Source organism: Accipiter gentilis, chromosome 19 (assembly GCF_929443795.1).
Source record: "Accipiter gentilis chromosome 19, bAccGen1.1, whole genome shotgun sequence".
Classification (NCBI taxonomy): Eukaryota; Metazoa; Chordata; class Aves; order Accipitriformes; family Accipitridae; genus Astur; species Astur gentilis.
The window spans coordinates 1,669,611-1,689,314 of record NC_064898.1 but is presented as its reverse complement, the minus strand read 5'-3'; the positions used below and the strand labels follow the sequence as shown (position 1 = coordinate 1,689,314).

General features: G+C 37.9%; 2 protein-coding genes across 4 annotated transcripts in view; both read right to left on the bottom strand.

Annotated features, from left to right (window-relative positions):
- Positions 1 to 19,704, bottom strand: part of SPART (spartin) — a 338,589-nt gene that overhangs the window by 297,852 nt on the left and 21,033 nt on the right. The gene's annotated exons all lie outside the window — the stretch shown is intronic.
- The window catches only part of CCDC169 (coiled-coil domain containing 169), a 45,658-nt gene that overhangs the window by 25,070 nt on the left and 884 nt on the right, over positions 1 to 19,704 (bottom strand). For all 3 annotated transcript variants that reach the window (XM_049822770.1, XM_049822772.1, XM_049822771.1), the window contains exons 2-7: positions 14,288 to 14,370; positions 13,719 to 13,835; positions 13,592 to 13,632; positions 6,072 to 6,170; positions 5,818 to 5,871; positions 1,901 to 1,977 (exon numbers count right to left, since the gene is read on the bottom strand). In XM_049822770.1, coding sequence (XP_049678727.1) covers positions 1,901 to 1,977; positions 5,818 to 5,871; positions 6,072 to 6,170; positions 13,592 to 13,632; positions 13,719 to 13,835; positions 14,288 to 14,370 — 471 coding nt within the window. The remainder of the gene's footprint in view (positions 1 to 1,900; positions 1,978 to 5,817; positions 5,872 to 6,071; positions 6,171 to 13,591; positions 13,633 to 13,718; positions 13,836 to 14,287; positions 14,371 to 19,704) is intronic.

The window sequence follows — 19,704 nt, the reverse complement described above, 5'->3', positions numbered from 1 at the left end:
CGTTTTCTGAAAGGCCAACAGAAGTGAGATAAGAACTCAGGACAGAAAATTTTCAAATTATTCTCAAGAACACATATATTTTCAATCATGCAAGTCTTCTCTTATTTGAATGAAATTATTTCTCACTAATGTCAGCTTGAACGAACAACCTTCAGGCTGTAAATCAAAACATAATTAAAAAGGAATAATATGACAATGGCTGTGTTAACCTTCTGATGATCAAGGGGTGCCTACTTACATTCTAGCTTCTCCTCAAAATACGAACTATGCCAATCCCCATTCTTATCTCCATGTTGCCAAGACCAAAGTTTGACCTGAAAGTTCTAAATCACTGGTTATAAAAGCCAATGCTTTGCAGACTGGGTCCTTTGCTATTAGGGACGATTTAAAAGATGAACTATTCCCTTCATGTGCATAAAGTACTTTGAAAAGTTTAAAAAAAATCCTCTGAGGGAAAAAGGGGATATTTTGTTACAATATGCATCTTCTGAGATCAGCAATTACAGGACACTATTATCTTTTACACTTAATTTTCTTTTGTTTGATATAAAGAAAACTACAGAAACACACTGTCATATTATTTCAGGGTAAGTAATGATCCACTAAAATAAATTATAAAAAACCCCAACATTATCACAGATCAGTGCTAAGCCTCAGCAACTCTCAATATCTGGCTGACGATATTTAATCTCCCAGCAGAGACAGTGAATTCTCCTAGTTCTAGCTTCCTGACCTTCGCATGAGCCATGTTAAACATCACTGGGGCCAGAAGCAACATGCTGGCTATATATGGGGTACCTCAGACCCATACAGTACTTTTTCTGTATTCAGAAACTTCAGTTATAGACATTAATTCATATTGTACTACATTAATTCATATTCTACTAATATCCTCTCCTGGAGCATGAAGATCTACTGTTCCAGTTTATGAAATCCTGTGATTCTGTGCTTCCACAGAATGAAAGCATAAAGCTGGCGAGCAAATATGTCTACACAATTTCATGCTTATAATTTACTCATTACATTTTCAGATGTTCCCAGTATATATTGTGTATGCTCATTTTAATAACAGAAGTAAGTGGGTTCATGGAAGAGTATTTACTGTGAGATACTAAATACATAGAAACCACACTAGCTCAGGAAGTCTCCAAATATAAAGTATTTGGGAGAGCTCCAAAAGCAAATATTGTATCTGCCTGCCTACGCTTTTGCAGGCATCTACTTATGGCCACTGGAGGCAGGATACTGGGTCCAACACACTTCTATGTGATGCCCTGTATCCTTCGTACTTCATATTCTTAACATTTTCAGATCAGTTAAAAAAATAACTCTCCTCCAATTTCAAGCTTTCTCACAAGCACTACAATCAGAAATTCATTTTATTTCTATATAGCTCAGAGCAGGTGGGCTCTTTTAAAATTTAAATTTCTAACCCATATAACTAAACAGAAATTTGTTAAACAATGAAGCCTTTATATGTTGTCATCTAAAATCACTCACACTATCATCCAAAAAAAGCTTTACAATCTCTATTGGCTAAAAAGGACCAAGGCAGGCATTTATTTAATTGAATTACTCTTCATGGACTAAAGGGTATACTTGTTGCTCCCAACTCTGCAGTAATATAGAAAAAAATGATCCATTTTAAACACAGGTTGAAAGGGAAGAACATCAGAGGTATTGTAAGATTTCAAAAAGGCCACTTAAATATATGTATTTTTGATATTGCAACATGCTTAGTATTAAATAAAGCTGATTAAAAAGCAGTATCAAAAATGATGTTAAGAGTAATACTTTGTCAGTAGGATTATGCTCAATGATATTTACCATGAATGGAAAGTTGCAATATTCAACAAAAAATAATAAACCAGAAAACAGAGGGAATATAAAGGAAATTTACCTCAGTATCTGGTTTTCTCCCTTGCCAGTCAGAGCACCTGGTTTTTGCCTTTCAACAATTTGAAGCGTCGCTGACGTCTGCAACAGCCAAATTTTTACAAAACAAGTTAAATCCTAACCACAATCACAGTTAAGGAAATAAAATATATCCAAACTAATTTTGACCCACTACAGTCCTACTGCCATGAAGTACTTTAAGCACATATTACACTGATGCCTTCTTGATTTGGGGAATTGAACACATGCCAAAATCCCTTGCTGTGCAAAAATACCATTATTTGTTAAGCTGGACGATCAGAGAATATGTAATTTCAATCAGCGTATTTTTGGTCATACTGCCTATAATTCCACATTGTCAATGAAGAAGCATTCTATTTCTAACATACTTCTCTGAATGAGAAACAAACCATAGTCATTTAGTTCTACTTCTGAATGATTAAACCATTAATTGAGAACAGGAACCACTTCAAAAAAAATACCACAGCATGGAAATCTCTGCATACTCTGGAAGTCTACATTACTGGACATACTGAAAAAAACCCAGTTGTTACTCTTGGTATTGCATTCAGAAGCATCTGAGCAGGATTAAATCAGTTTGTTCTCCTGTTCCTTAGTTCACAGGGTTCCCTTCTCACCCAGCACTTGCTGGTTCACCCAGCTGTCCTAACCTCTCAGAGCCACCTCTCAGAGGTACAGCTCTACCATGGACGGAAAACCAGAAAACGCAGAAGGTTTAGGGCTTGTCTGGCTGCTGCACGCACTGGGGCGTCTAGTGTAAGTGCATGGAATTTTCTCAGCCCCTTTAAAGGGATCCATCAGGAACATGCAATAAACATATGATAATCATTATATATGAAGTATCGGCTAACCAGACCAAGGAAGACTTTTTGAAAGCCTAGAGCTAGATTTTGGGGCTACCTAAACAAGACTCAAAGTTTGGATCATTACATTACATTACATTACATTACAACTTTACATTTTATAGCATGTGTGAAAACATCTTGCACTTGTGAGAAAAAATTCTGGCACTGAAAAGCAGCGTCTCACTGCTTATAAGACAATGGTTTCTACTGTGCTTCCATGTATACAATGCATTAGGCAAGTATTGCTGACCCAGTTTAGCTATAACTAAATCAGAGTCTTTTCAGAGTGCAAGCGTAAAAATGGAATAGGATCTGCACAGATTTACTTTCTTGAAGGCGAGAAATTTTTTGCACTCAAGGAACTCTAGTACTAAAGATGATGGCTAGTATAATTTATCATTTTTCTGAGCAGATGTGATTCTGTGACACAAGGCAAGATCTGGGCTACGATTGCCTTCACTGTTTTTTTAATTTATATGAATATAGAGTGCCAGTATATACGATTATTATCTATAGCACTGGTTTTGCTGGTAGTTTACTCCAGGCCTATCCCAACTAAAATGAGCCGCTGTTGCACAGGCAGCTTTCCAGTTGTGCCTTTCTATAATTGTGGTCTTTTTCTGCAAAGAAATCCCAATCACAAGTCAGACTCTACTATGTTAGTAAAGTTTGCAGTAAAAATCTGGCCTGAAAGAATGGCCCTTTTAAATATCTATCATTCTTCTTTGTCTGCTTCTCAAACCAATTTCTGAATACCACCAGAAAGTGCTTTGAGATCTGTGGAGTCCAAATCCAAACCCAACATTTTTTCAGATTGAAAGCAAAACAAAAAAAGCCAACAGGAATACACCACAAACCATCAGTGCCTCTAGCATGAGTTCTCAAGTTTGTGAGATCTTTAATTTATTTTAAAACTATCATTTAAAATTGACTCTATCCTCACAGATCCAGACAAGACAAACAAAAAAAGCACTCGGAAGATACATATACTTTGTAAAAAAGCAGAAAAGCACTCAATAAAAAAAAAAAAGGTAAATAAAAGAAATGGTTGCTCAGAAGCATCTCTCTCTTCTGCCACAGGCTTCAGGAAGGATCCAAAACAAAGTAGAAAAAAACCCCAAATATCTGGGAATTTTTTAACACCTCCAAGTAAAAACTTCCATTCTAAGATTATTATTTTTTACTGTGAGCTATAGAAAAGCACAAACATAATAAGGAAAAAAAGGCCTAAAAAGACATTATATCCCTCTGTTACTAAGAGAGTGTCACTGGAATATATTGTTGTCACAGGATAACAACATCCTGTAGTATATTTACTTAGGAATGTATGGAAAATGTTAGCCTGTGGGTAAATCCTTCTAACTCTGCTGCCAACATTACTGTGCAGGCTCTAGAACACTGAAATTTTAATACAGCTGAAAGAGTCTGGACTGAATGTAAGTTTACTTCTGCCCCTATTGTTAAAATGAGCTGTTAAAAGGGAGGGCATACATACACAGATTTTAAGATAATATAAAAGCAACAATCAAATCAAAGTCATAGCAGAACAGGACCTGAAGGGCCCAGATAAACCACTGATTCTTTTGCAACCAATGGTCAGCCATGATTAGGTTGACTGCCACGTTCAGATTAGCAATGTAAAGGTAGATGTCTAAACTACTCACCTAGGCTCCGCTTATAGCTCAGGAAGAGGGACACATAAATCCCTCGGAAATTAATTTCATCTTGATCTAAAATGGGTATGATGGTTTGTACCTTAAACATGCTTCTCTCTCCATAGATTACAGAGGATCCCTCTGCAACTACTTTAGATTGGCTGTTTAACATTCAGAGAATTAAAGACAGAGAGATTAATCTGGAGATGATTATTTTGCTCTCATATGGTTCTGAAATCATGGGGGCAAATAACTGATTAATGAAAACACAATGCACTAACTACCTTAAGTGTCAGTGGCAAAATCCTAGTCCCTAATGCCCCATTTAAGCAACATGCAGGTACATACACCTCACTTCAAATAATGTTTTATGCATGTTTAAGTGCTTTTCTAGGCAGCTGAACATAGGCACTCCTCTTGCTAGCATGTTCATGTTCAATAATAAAATCATCTTTTCTTTCCTACCTTCTTCCTCCAGCATTTCCCAGTTTCACTGTTAATGTAAAGATACTAACAGTTATCATGGGCATTTCCTGGGCTTTTTCCTGGTTTCATGCTGGAAAGTTAGTTTAAGCAATTCTTTCAGATTTCCCAAAGCAGCAATGAACCACGTAAGAGAATCAGTTGCCCACTGTGCAAACACATGGAAACACTGCTAATTACAGCCTTTCACCCCAGTTAGCTATGACAGGGATTCAGTGACAGTCATTCCGGAGTATCACACTAAGCTGTTACTTTTATGTTATTCAGGAATTAGGAGCTCTTTCAGAATAAGAAGTACTAGAAATCTTTACAGGTTCCTTTACAGGTTCCTCCAGTTTATAGCATCAACTTTTATGTATTACATAATTTGCAGCAATAAGATTTAACCTCCGATTTCAACCAACCAAGGTATCTTACCCCTTATCTTCTAAATTTAATTGAAATATGTGCTGTATTGTCATTCAGAGCTGGCTGGCTAGTTTGTGTTTAAAAGAAAAAAGGAGAAATATGAAAAACAGGAATTGCTACTTAAGGTGGGTGTCACTACTGCTAATAATTTGGTTCTGTTCTTTTCAACTGAAACATTAACTAGCATAGCAGTCTTTTGACTAATGGATGGGCAAGCAAGTATCAGAAAATTACTTCAGCTTTCTCAGTTAAGGGCACTTTGACTTTGACTTTGAACAATGAAACTCCAATTGACACAAAAGCAAAACCAGTATTTAAAAATAAATAAATTGTAGCAATCTTTCCATTTCTAGCTCTTAAAATTTTTAAAAATTTCTAGCTTTTGTAATGGATTTGGTAGATGAATGAAGTGATAAAAGACTTTGACCTAATGGCATTAACAGATGCTGTTGCTGTATTAAGAAAGCATAATGATTTTTAAAAGTTATTGAATAGCATATTTTTCTTACCTGTAAGATCTCCGAGAGGTACATACGCCGCTCATCATTAGCTTTGTGGTAAGCCTACAGTTAAAATAAGGGATATAGGCTAGCATTAAGCAAAATATTTTAAAAGTTGCATCATACAGGAAGAAACAAATATATAGCAGAGTTTTTTTCTAGTGACATATTTTGTGTAACTATACTATTGTGTGTTCCACACACACTGTCTATCAGACAACATAATGGCTTTTATAGATTAGAGGTATACAGTGATTACAAACCTTTGCTTCTTGTTCCAGTCTAAGTTCATAGTCTTTCAGCTGGTTCTGGAGACTTTTCTTCTCTTCTTCTAGTTGTTTAAGAACCTCCTTTAAGGAACCCTGTGGTTATAGTAAATAAAACAACTTTTTACAATTATTTCCATACCATATGAAGATATCATCACCATAGTCCTTATTCTCCAAGCTTTATCATATTTGTCATTCTATTTGCTTCTTGTAGACTTTTTGCTTACATGGTTCCGGCTGGCACAATGCAAAGACAAAAGCAATTAACTATATGCTACAATTATTAGTTATGCACTACACATTTCCACTGTGTTAAAATGACACAGATACGGTTTTCCACACTGCTACTCCTCGATAGGTTGTTATCCTGGGCTGCATTAGGCAAAGTACTGACAGCAGGTCAAGGCAGGGGATCTTTCTCCTCTACTCAGCACTGGTGAGGCCACACCTGGAGTGCTGTGTTTAGTTCTGGGCTCCCCAAACACTATAACATGTAATTTCAAAAACAGACACATGAACATTTTAAATGGTAAAACTTCAAAGAAGTTCTGGAAACCCACTTTAGCCAGGACTGGTTGTAAGTTACCTCCCACCCCTACTTTCAAGGCAGTAATTGAAGAACTAGCTGAGACCTTATATATCTGAAGTCTTTAGCTGCTGCACAATACAAATCAAGAAGGGAGAAACACCAGCCTATGAACTCAGCTAAATCAATAAGGGCTGGATTTGCCTTTCCTGAATTCTGTGGGAAGCAAGCAGAAGGAAGCCTCGCTGAAACAGATTGAATTCTCAATGCTCATGGTTGTATGATCAGCTAAGTGCTTAATAGAGTAAAACACAAAAGCAAAAGCTCACAGAAAACAGAGCTTAAAGCATACAGTAACAAAGACTTGTAGCAGAGTTCTTGGAGCACAGAAAAGCCTCAATACAAAGCAAGGACCAGTGAGAGCTCAAGAGAACCAGAAGGAGCCTCCCAGCTATGCAGCACTCCCCCAGAAGGAGAAATTGCTAACCAAACCCCAGGATGAACCAGTAAGATAAATTCTGAAAAAGCTTTTTAGAAATGGTTTAACTGAATATTGAAATTTTTTTTTTGAAGTTAGATTTATTACAGGTTCTTCTACTAAGCCTTGAATAGCTGGACAATGTATTCCTGAAAAGGAGTCATAAGCTGACTAAAGGATTTAACCTGAATTTAAGATCCTTAGTTTTCAATAAGTCGTCCATGTCAAACCACTCTGAGCAAGCTGGTAAGCTAAAAGACATACTGAGATTTTAAATGAATACTTTCTTTATGTAACGGAATTTTGCAGGGCTTAGCAAGATTCACTCTCAGAGCAATGATACATTAAGTCTTGTGTCCAGCAGTGACCAAAGCCCAGAGTTTCACAAAGGGAACACCAATTCTCCAGTTCTTCTTTTTTTCACACAATTTCCTTTTTATTCGACTGAAGTTACACATTTGGCTTAACAATTGCCAGAAAATGAAATTATACAGAATGATACTGCAGCTGAATTTTTAAGGCCACCCACGTAAGTTGCTCTCATTCTGGACTGTTCCTTGCCCTGCTACCAGTGGCAAGAGGTGAGAATTTCTATCAATCATTTCACAACAGACAAGGTGACAAATCCATGACATCATCAACTTGCTTTCATCAGAGCCAGCTCATGCAGACCATTGATCCTTATGGCAATTTTCTTCAGCTCTAATCCTCTTAACTTTTCTCCATGAGTTAGAACAGAAGCAACATATCTGTCAGTTGTGTAGAAAAAAAAACAACAACACAAGAAGCCTTTGCAATCCATTCTACTTGACATTTTAAATCAAATGAAGTTTTTAGAAAATAAACTCCCTTCCCTCCAATACTAGGAGCTGACATTCATCAGCTGCTTTAGCTGAATCTTTTAACATATCATTTTAAACCCATCAAGAGCAAAAAGCAATACTACATCTTTAGTTTTACTGTAACAGAATTTGATTTTAACTTGATACCAATAAACTCACTAGTCATATATTACTGAACAAATTATGCCTAAAAATTATTTAGCATAGCACATTTCTACATACAGTATGCACTCCATATATATACACCAAATGCTGTAACGGCTTCTGTACAGGTGAAGAAAGGCTCCTGGTACTTGCCTAAATGCCAAGTGCCCCCTCGTGGTTAGCATCATCTTCATATTCCAAACCAGACTGAGAGCTGAACCACACGAATGCAGAGCGTCCTGTTCCCACCAGACATTGGTAATGGTCAGGGTAAAAAAATCAGCCTGGAGACTTGTTGGAAAGTTCAGGCTCCTTCAGTGTAAGGGTGTGGGACACTGCTACCCTAAATCCTTTTGTCAATGGTCTCTACAGCATTGCTCGTAGAGGTTATCTGCTGACTCGGGCAGTAGGAAGTTAAAACCGAGACTTCCATTGCCGTGGTTCGGACTGGCAGAACAAGTTGCTCCTGACTCTGAAACATTTCACTTAGTATCTCTCCTGATAGGCCTGAAAAAGTCTGGAGATCCCTTCCTTACACATTTTCCCTGGAAGATATCCCAGGGTCCCAGCCAATTGCTGAGGAATTCTTGAGAACAGCCAGCTAAAAATGTCACTTGACTGCAAGATTTTTCCCTGATTGTTTTCTTTGAAACACAAAGTGTATTCTGTCTCTGGGAATACCACAAAGTGATTTGAGTAAAATAGTCTGCTGGTTTGTGCAAGGCCACCAGGAGGAACAACTAATGCCAACACGACAAGGAAAGGAAAAAATGCAAATCACAAAGGTCTCTTGGAGGCATCCAAAATACTTGTCTGAGGTCAAATGAAAGGAGTAGGAAGAGGAAGTCTGTGAGAAGGCAGGATATATCTTAGGGCAGTCAGACCAGACTACAGAACTTTCTCCAGAATGCTTCCAAGTTTCACGAAAAGATAGGATAGCAGATTTCTTATTCCCATAGAGCTATTGGTGACTTACTCCAGCACGAGCAACAAGGTTCCTTTAACAGTGACTTGCTAGGAGAATTGTCATTTCCTATGCCATTATAAAGTGCTGATGTTCCCTATAGGCAGTTATCAACACCTACTGAAATAGTGTCTTTGTTGCGTGTTTTCACGCAACGCAAGATTCCCCTCCTGTCATGTCGCTAACGCCTTCTCCAGCGTGCCACTGCCACACATTCTGCTTACAGTTTAAAACTGACGGCAAAAACCCTGAGGTGGCTGTGTGAGGGTCTCAGTTCTGTGTCACTGTGCTCTCAGACAGGCAGCTCTGCAAAGCAGTTTTTTGGCCCTTAATGTCAGAATTTTCTCAGCTATGGTGCTGGACATTCCTGAAAATGGTGATTTATCACAGAAACCTTGGTTCCTTGGCTAATCTTAACTAGAGCGTTGCTAAGGCAATGCTATCAGGAGTGTGCTCTTCTGAACCGATTTTGCAGTATGCTTTTCAGTATTTGCATACTAAAGCTGCTATCTAGGGATTCTTTCTTGCAGAAATGGTGAGAGAGAAAGGAATAATTTTCTTTCTGCTTATATGGGAAATTATGCTCAGCAGAGAGCATGTATTTCACCAAAACTCATTTAATGAAAAAATGTGAACAAATGAATGCAGTATGTTTAAGAGAGGCAAGTAAAATTCACATCATGTTATACTTTAGAGAGAAGGCATTCGTTCTGTAATTATTTCTGAAGTACCATATGACATTTCTATTATTCATTGGGACATAAAGGAAATTACTGACTAAACAGTTTTCACTGTTGGAACTCCCTTTTGCTTGTCACTGTTTAGGTTATTTTTGATCTGCCTTCAGTACACGAATATGATTTTCGAAACCCTGCCTGTAAAAATTTGTGTGTTCAAGGTATTGGTTCTGCAATTACTGTCATGTGACATCTACAGGATTTTTTTGAAAGAAAAAAAAAGCATTATCTCAAGTCAGTATAAGGACTTCAGAATGATAATTGTATATTTAAATGGTTTAGGCGTGTTTTTAATAGCAAGGAATCATTCATCAGTATGATTCTAATTCTGAAGTAAAAATAGTGCAAGCCACCTGCAACAATTATTGCAATTTATCAACACAGAAAATCCTCTGTGCTTCCTTGTTCATCACTCCAGAATTTGCACTTGTATTCTTCTCTTTCATTCAGGTTTTTATAGCTTGCTGACTGCCAGGGTCTCTGATGACTAATTTTTTTTTATTTTCCCTGTAGTGCTTGATATCAAGAAAATATTTTATGCTATCTACCTCTAAATGGGATGAATTAGTCTACAGACTTGTTTTTCTCCTTCTGTTCGCTATGGTAGGACCTTAAATGACTAGCTGAGTAAGATAAATCTCTTTAGTATCTTTGAGATATCTCCTCTGTTAAATACAGCTGAAATTGCTTAGGAAGTTAAGAATTATTAGTGGCCTTTCTAATAACTCTAACTGCACAATTCTAACCTCCTTGGGAACACAGGTTCAAAAGACTTGCAAATACTATTTAATTTTCTAAATATGTTGCTCAAAACAAAATCTACTGTCTACTGTTGCTGTATTATAGAAATTTTACCAACTTACTGGAAGAATCACTTTGCTATCTCTCCACAGAGCTTCATATGCAACTGCAAGTTGAAAGCTGAATATCATAGTGTACTTTTGATTTAACACACACACGCATAATTTTATATATACCCACTCTCAGCATTTTTACTTTGAGCAAATGTAGATTGATGACTGGCTGCAAAGCTCTTTGCTTTTCTACACCCACTCACCACATCTGCTCTTTATTCTCATCTGTGGAGAAGCTAAAAATTCCCCCCTACTCCCATGAACAACTCACAAAACCATAAAAAGGATTTGGATAAACCTGTATGCTTAAACACCACAAAATGATCTTTGTATTTTTTTTACCGATGTTTTGTATCTCCTAAAATTTAAAAGAAAAAAAAAGCAGCTCCGCATTCTCCAAGAGTATCTGTAAATATACAATGACTTTTCTGATAGCTTCAGTGAAATAAAACCAGCAAAGCCCACAAAATGCATCTATTTTCTTCCCCTCTTTCCATCTCCTGAAAATTAAAACAAGGAAAACTGTAATATTTCACTAAGTCCCTATGCACCTTTTTTCCCCTCTGGCTAGCAAACAGAAGAATGTATTCATTGTAAGCTGGAAGGCTGAAGGAAGGACTTAAAACTGCAGAAGAAAAAACCATGGCATGGCACATGGGCTCCAGTCTTCCCTAGGTGTCACTGAAGAAGTCTAGGACTCTCCAAACTGTCTTCTAGACTCCTTCTGGCAGTATGAATCTTCCAGTTGTGCTGTCATTCTTTCCTTTACGGGAACAGTAATCAAACCTCTCAGAACAATATCTCATAGGTGAGGAGGCAAGGCAGTATTCAGTAGGTATTAGAAATGTACTGGATTGGTGCAGCCCAGCTGCTGGTGAAGGAGATTATCTCACTGGTAATGACTCTTCGAGTGCTTGGCAAGGTGTAATTGGATTGGTTAAGAGTACTAGCAATTGGATGGAAATAAACACTTCTTATACTGTAAGCATGCATGCCAGTCTGTGCTTTACAGGCTGACAGGAATAACATTGTCTGAAGCAGACTCTACTGTAATTTTGTAGACCAATGTTCTGTCTTCAAGACTTTTCTTCACACATAATCCCAGCTGTATTTTCAAATCAACTCCGTGAAACAGGAAAGTGGCATGGGAAAGATTTTGTTCTTTTTTTAATTAGCTGTTTAAAAAAAAAAAATAGTCCTGCCAACCTAGAAAACACTATGGTCTTTAGGACAGTACTAAAACTGGCAAGAATATTTACTATCTGAAAGCCATGGATCAGATCAGAAAGAGCAGTTAATTATTCACACCCTGCTTACAACAGATAATCATTCCCACTAACAGGGCATGCAGCCTTCTCTAGGGTCAGTAAACTCCCATTAATCTTCATGATCTGAAGCACAAAAAAGTCAGATGGAAACAATTCTGTAAGCATAAGCAACTGGAATAAAACTTGTCAGAGCCCTGCCTCATAACGTTCATTATTCCTGCTTATGTCACAAGGCCTTATAACATCTTTATCTACCTTTCCTATTTCTATAAGTGGGTAAGAAGGAGAAAAGATGTCAAGGTAAAAGATTACAGCAGATAACAGACTGAGGAAAAAACAGTCTTGAATCTAAAATTGTTTTCACTTCATTTACCACTTTAGAAGACTAAATGGTCAAAATATTTACTGTTTTTTTCTTGCCATTTTCTCCTCAAGATCCCAGAAAAATGTTTTATGCTTTGCTGAAATACAGGTCATGAAATATGAGCATCTTAAGGAATAAAATCTAAAAAATGGAAAGATACTTCCTTTAGTGTTGCAAAAATTTACTCTACAATGAGGAATTTTCCTGTAACTTATTATACAAAATGTTACTGCAACTATTCATCTATATTATCACAGTTAATACAAAACTGGGAGTAGTGACTCATACACCAGAAGATTGCCTTGCCATTCAGAGGGGCCTCAACAGGCTGGAGAAATAGGCAGAGAGGAATCACATGAAGACCTGCTCAACAGGCAGAAATGCTAAGTCCTGCCCCTGGGGAGAAGTAACCCCCGGCACTAGTATATGCTGGGGGCCTACTGGCTGGGAAGCAGGTTGGCAGAGAATGACCTTCGGGTTCTGGTGGGCAACAAGATGACCACAAGCCAGCAATGTGCTCTTGCTGCAAAGAAGGCCAATGGCCACCCAGGCTCCATTAGGAAGAACGTCGCCAGCAGGTCGAGGGAGGTGATCCGTCCCTTCTCCTTAGCACTGGTGAGACATATCCAAAGTGCTGGGTCCAGTTCTGGACTCCCCGGTACAAGAAGGACAGGAACTTCCTGGAGCAAGTCCAGCACTGGGCTATGAAGATGATGAAGGGACTGGAGCGTCTGACAGATGAGGAGAGGATGAGAGAGCTGGGACTGCTCAGCCTGGAGAAGGGAAGGGCCAGAGGGACCTTATCAATGTGTATAAACACGTGATGGGAGGGAATGGAGAAGAGGACGCCAGGCTCTTCTCAGTGGTGCCCAGTGACAGGACAAGAGGCAACAGGCACAAGCTGTAACAGATGAAATTCCATCTGAACCCAAGAAAGCACTTTTTTTACTGTGAGAGTGGTCAAACACTAAATGATGCCATGATTTTGTGATCAAGGTTCAACATTTTTCCATTTATTCACAGAACTAGTCCAGCTACTCCATCTCAGATGCCTTACTTCAGGTTCAATCACACAACCTTCACTCAGTTAAAAATTTCACTACATGATTCTTCCCAATATTCTAGTCTTATGTACCTCCTACTTAATGACTTTACTCTATACTTTACAAATTTATAAGCAACTGCATCTCTGAAACAATAAAAAAGCAAGCAGGACTGATTGCTTTGGTTTCTAGACCAGGCTGCTGCTATTTCTTGTCATGAAAAAACAAATATTATACAAGTTCTTCAATTACACTGCGATTTGTTGTTAACCAACTAAATGCCATAGTACTCACCACAGGCATTTGATCAAAGGTGCGAACAATGGACAATTTATCTACAAATAAGCAGAACATTTGACCCATTGATATAATATTAACATATAATCACTAATTCTAGTGAAAAACAGTTATGAATACCCACTTCTTCCTGCTGGGCTTCCATGAATAAGCTCCATCTTGTCTTGAAGAATATTAATTTGCCTTTCCAGCTGTTTGTTCAGTTCTACTTGTGTCTCATATCTCGTTTTCCATTCACTACCTTTAAAACAAATACAGGGTTATTGTATTTCCCAGATTGTTTCATGCCATTTCAACTAAAAGTTAGCATTTTTTCAAACTGTTCCCACTTTTTTCTGGAGACTGAGAAAGTCTCCTATTAGTAATCCTCATAATGAGGATCTTTGCATACAAAAGAGCTTGAAAATATAAATCAAGGGAATTTTTCACTGGGCTTACTGTGGCCAGAATATTAACCAACTCTATGAATTCATGTTATTCATAGTTTCATTAATAATTAACAAAAAAGCTAACATGGCAGCATGTAGCATTCCTTAATTTCACATCTGCAACATCATACCTATAATAGTCATGTTTGAAAAGGGATAACTTAAATTTCTAAATAAAAATTTGTATCTCTGTAGGTCCTCCCCAAAAGAATTCATTTTCTGTGTTTCCTAACCAATTAGCAAGACCCTGTTGTATTTCACTTACCTTCATCTTCAACACTGCTAAGTCTTTTTTCCAGTTCTGTTACAGTGTTTCTCAGTTCAAATATTGAGGTTTCAAGCATTTGCCTGTGGTATTTAGAGAATAAATCGGCTATTACATTAATCCTATTATTAAAATTAAAAAGAATAAAATTAATATATTTTCAGATTAAGTATCTACTGGTCTTTCCTATGTAATTACATCATCTTGCCCATGTTTTTTTTAATGTATTTTTCTCTATGGATACTACAGTACAGCCTTAAAAACAATAGAACTATTTCTACTTTGTGAATAAAATTACTTCCATAAAAAAAAAAGACCAACATTTCCTAAAATTTAATAACTGTCTAGCAGATCATCAGAATTAAACAAATGTAGAGAAGACACTGCCCTTAATTCTTCATCTAAAAGAAGATGACCAAGGACTACGGTTTTTTTAAACAAGAATATGCCTGAGAGATGTGCTATTTGAAATTCTGAATTAATTTTTCATTTTGACCCACTCCTCAATGATTAAGAGTAATTTTCTAAATTGCACCCATAACAAAACCAATCAAAGCATGCCATGCATTATGACTATCAGAAAAGAAAGCCAGTGATTAAAGTAACTGAGTGCTACATAAAAAACAGAGGAGCTAAAGCCACCATTTTTTTCCGTACCTTAAACTTAATCTTGTGGTAAAATGTATTTTTGCCCATTGATTACTTCTGTACACTGGTCGGGCAGCCAGACAACTGACAAGTACCGTGGAAACCGAGTTCTTTCTGCCTTGGAAGGTATGACCAGAAGCAGAAGCTAGCAGAGGACTTTGATGAGAGCACAACCCACCTGCATGCACCAGACAACGTGCTGAATGACTCTCATCCTTCTAAGTGGTAAGATGGTAGTTTAGTGTGCTACAATGAATCATATGATCTACATCACGTGGGGAGGAAATTACTCCTAACTAAATTACTGACCATACTTATGCCAACAGCCTGGTTCTTTTTGGAGATGTCTATGGAGATCTCAGGAAGTTGGCCCACACCAGCATAGGTGCAAGCAAAACACAACGCACCACAACGCAAGAGCAGTTTGTGGTTTTGTCCTTTAAAGTTAAGTTCAGAAGGCCAAGAGTTCATAAAAACAACCAATGGTTGCTGGATGCCTCTATTTTTCAGTGCCCAAATTGAGATATTTCAAAAGAACTGAGAACACAACTCTGCAAATAAGACCCTTTAGAAAATGCTTTACAATACCAATATGATTATAGAAGTCTTTTAAATCTTAGTCTAATTCATTAAAACCTGCAAGTGAGAAAATCATTGTGCTGTCCTATTTTTTGGTGTGGTTTTATTTATTTTTTTTAAGGGGAGCTGCCATGTCAACATGGATCTTCTCTTTCTGAACATGTTCATAATAAGAAATGCTCTTCAAGAAATAGTTAATTAGCCTATAAGAAATTAAAACCCTGATGATAGAGGTGATTACTGATAAATAGTATCACCTGTTGCACTCCTCATGCTCACATTCAGTTGGTGACATTTCTTTTCCACAGCTTGAAACATCAGATTTCAACTGAAAGCTGCAGAAGCACACCAACCAATCTGAAGAAACAGAAGCGGTATGCCTAGAAAAAGGAGGGCTGAAGAGCTGAAATAGCAAAGAAATGTAAAGAAGAGTAATTAAACATAAAGCAAGTAAGTTTTCAGTGCAAGAAACACACTGGAGCACAGTAAGACAGACATCTCGAATGGCAGAGGAGAGCTGGGTCTTCCAGTCTCTCCTTGCTCCATTGCTCTTTTTGTCCCTTCCAACGTTAGAGAGGAGGGACCTAAGGAAAGAAATAATGAAAGCATTAGATACAAGAAAACCAAAGGAAATCTGATTGCTGCTGCCTGTTTGTTCCCACTCCGAATGAAAGAGGCAGATGGCTAGGAAGAAGACAAAGTCTTACTACATTGCTGGTATCATTCCAATAAAAATAGATAAGGTTTCTGCGAAGCAGATTTCTATCAACCTCCCAGTGCCTGGAAAAGAGGAAATTATGACAACAGTGAGTGCTAAAATGGGATTTTTGGAAAACACTGAAAATTAGACACAGTCAAAGCTGTAACTAGAGCTGAGCTGTATCAAAATGAAACCTTTTCAAAGAAATCTTAATGAAGTGCTTAGATGGATGCAGAGGGATAACAGAGGAAGAATGAGTTCTTTAAATCCAATATTTTCAGGTTTTAATTACTGTTACTATTCCAAGACTATATGCAACATTTCTTACATAAGATTTTATTATTCTTTCTACATCATTAGCAAAACTTCCAGCCAACTTCTAATTATATTTTGTCCTGATGCAAATGTGTACAGAAATGATGAATTGTCAGGTGTCAAGACTGTAATTGCTACACCAACAGAAAGTCTTATTTTCATTTGGCAACTGAAACCAGTTTTTAAAGAAATCTAATTATTATTAAACATTTAATACTCCAATAGCACACAGAAAGTAGTCAGGGTGGAACCTCTCTATTTCAGTCAGTGTATATGCAGTAAATTACAGTCCCTGCCCTGACAGAGAAGGTTTTGTAGAAATCAATCACTTTGATCAACCTGGTAAATACTTCAGCTTTTTAATGTATTGAGTATTTTCCATTTCTGCAGTTATTTCTAACTGTGATAGGAAGTGGTGGTCAGGCCATGTATCTGTTACTGTGAATTTAATGCAGCTGTGTATAGCTGCCTGCCCAAAGACTTGGTCTGTACTTAGAGGGATTGTGGCGTAACTTTACCTGCAACCTCACATGTGTTAAACATAATTAGACATATTCAAGGCCCATGAATCTTTCCCACGTCAATCGACAATTTATAGTCATCACAGAAGAAAGCCCATAAATCCTGGAAGCTCACATTTAAGTCGTCAGGGGAACTTAACTACATCCTTGCATCCTAAGCATAACAAGAAAGCTCTTGTGAAGAAGAGGAGAAAAAAGCACAGTTCAGATAAGAAGGCTGTGATTGAAATGACAAAAGAAAAAATTGCTAAGTTTCTTTTTAAGACAGTTTATGGGTGTTATTTCACTTGAAAGCGACAGCCACTTAGGATTAAAGCCATTTTCCTGCACGTTTTGCTACCCAGATCTGGATATCTGGTACATGTATCAGGCAAAAGGCTGCCTGAAGCCATTTTCTATAGTGGAGAGAGAAACCAGTGAAACGTTACAGGAGAAGCTCAAGGCAAAATGCCACTTCCAGGGCATCAGCTCTACAACATGGCAGACCTTTACCGATTCCTGTAGAAGACAAAATATACAGATGCCTTCAGAACTGACGAACAAACCAGAAACAGTACTGCGCAGTGCAAAAGGCAGCAGCACAGGGAAGAGCATACACAGCGCTGAAAGCTACAGACTTCAGACACTTGCAGTCAGCAGTATGCTGGGAAAATGCTGCAGCTTTCCTTGCCAGGAAAGCCACAGAAGCTGAAATCTCACAAGCTGAATTAACGCACAACTCCATCAAGATTAGTAAGTCGCTGACATGCATAAATATATGGCTTTAAGACCTCTTTGTCTATTAAGAAGTATACTTCAGTATTATATGCCTTCTCTCACACTCTCTCTCTCTCAGAAACATTTGCCATGACATTTCCGAGTCAAAACCTGTGCTGAACCTTGATTACAGTAATTGAGAGTCAGATTTAAGCTGACTTTCATTAAAGCCTTCGAAAGATTTCACAGCACTACATCCACAATCATTGAGAATCAGCAGGTACTTTAGGTACAGACCCCTTACGGACATGGATGATTCAATTTACTCTTTGAAGTAAAAATCTCTTTTTCATGAGTGTTAAATGAGAGTGGTAGGTGGGCTGTTAGCAAAGTGCCTAAATGGCACAATAATCAAATAAGCCAGTAAAAAGACAACAAAGATGAGATGGCTGTGAAGGAATGCAGACCATCTATCTGCAAGCCAGTCATCCTCAGCTTGCTTTATACCCAGTGGAGAGAAACAGGCACCTCCTGGGGTGTGAGTCATCTAAAACAGCCAGCCACAGTGGGTCAGATGAATCACACCTTCAAAGAGCTTTTCTGTATTCATTGACTATACATGCCACAGGTTTAGATGCAGATGTCTAACAAGCCTGGTCATTAACAGTTAGGTTGCATAAATAACTTCTGTGAAATAGGCAATAATGATACAGTCTATTTGTACACACAAGATACACACAGGAAACAGGTGCAGAATCCACCTGGAGCTGCAAGTCTACTGTCATGCCATCAAAAACCTTTTTTTCAAGGTTTTTATTAAATATATATTTTCCTTTCATCGGCAAGTAAGTCAACACTTCACAATCTGTGCTGGGCTTTCGGCCCAGTTTTGCAGAAGATTCTCAGGTATATTAGCAAGAACTTAAGGTGCACAAAGAATCCAGGTTTTTATTAAATAAAAAAAACACCCAACAAAACCAGAGCAGTGAAACAAAGCCAATACCATTCTGCTTTTTACCTGAATACCTACAGTATCAGGATTGTGTGTCAGGTAAAAGAATTGGTGTATGCAAAGGATAATTGATATATTACACTGACATGCTACTTTTCAGGAGACTTAGTAAAAGGACATTTGCTTACATGTTGGTGCAAGTACATCCAAGTGCCTTTGTGCGCCATTTTGAACACACAAGCTGCCTAACCATTTTGACTTTGTTAATATTGGTTTCCTCCCTTTCTGTTAGTGAATAAACATTTTATGAAGTCCATAACTGCAGGACTAGTTTGAAGAGAATCTGCAGCCCAGACACAGAAAGAAACATTGTCCAGGGAAAACATCAGTATGGAACAGAATGCTTGAAAATGGTACGGAAATGTAAATATTAAGAGTCTGACTTAAGGGAGCAGCGCAGGAGCTTCTGACATTTTCTAACTTTTAATTTATTAACGTTCAAAAGGCAATCATGTTCTTTAACACAGGGAAAAATGTGTAACTTCCTAGGCAAACTAGGAAAAAACCCCAACCTGGAATCCCACCACTGCATGAGCATCAACAATCATCAGAGCACTGAAACACTTGCTGCTTAAGCAAGGGGACTAACTGATTGCACTAACAGGTCCTCATCTTCTCTGCAAAATGCACTAGACAGATACTGTACCTTCCCTGTAGGTTTCAGAGATATTTACTGATAGCAGAGAAAGAGTGAAACCCAGCTTTCCAGTTTTATTCGACACTGTGTAACGATGTGTGTTTAAAGAGCACCTTGTTGTCCATTTGATTCTTCTTCCCCCAAACAGGCATGCACCCACGGAAGGTCTCTTCTGTTCTTACCCCATTGTGGCTTCCAGTCCCAGTGTACTGGTTTGGGCTTGGGTAGAGTTCATTTTCTTCACAGTAGCTCATATGGAGCTGTTCTGGATTTGTGCTGAAAACAGCGTTGATAACGCAGGGATGTTTT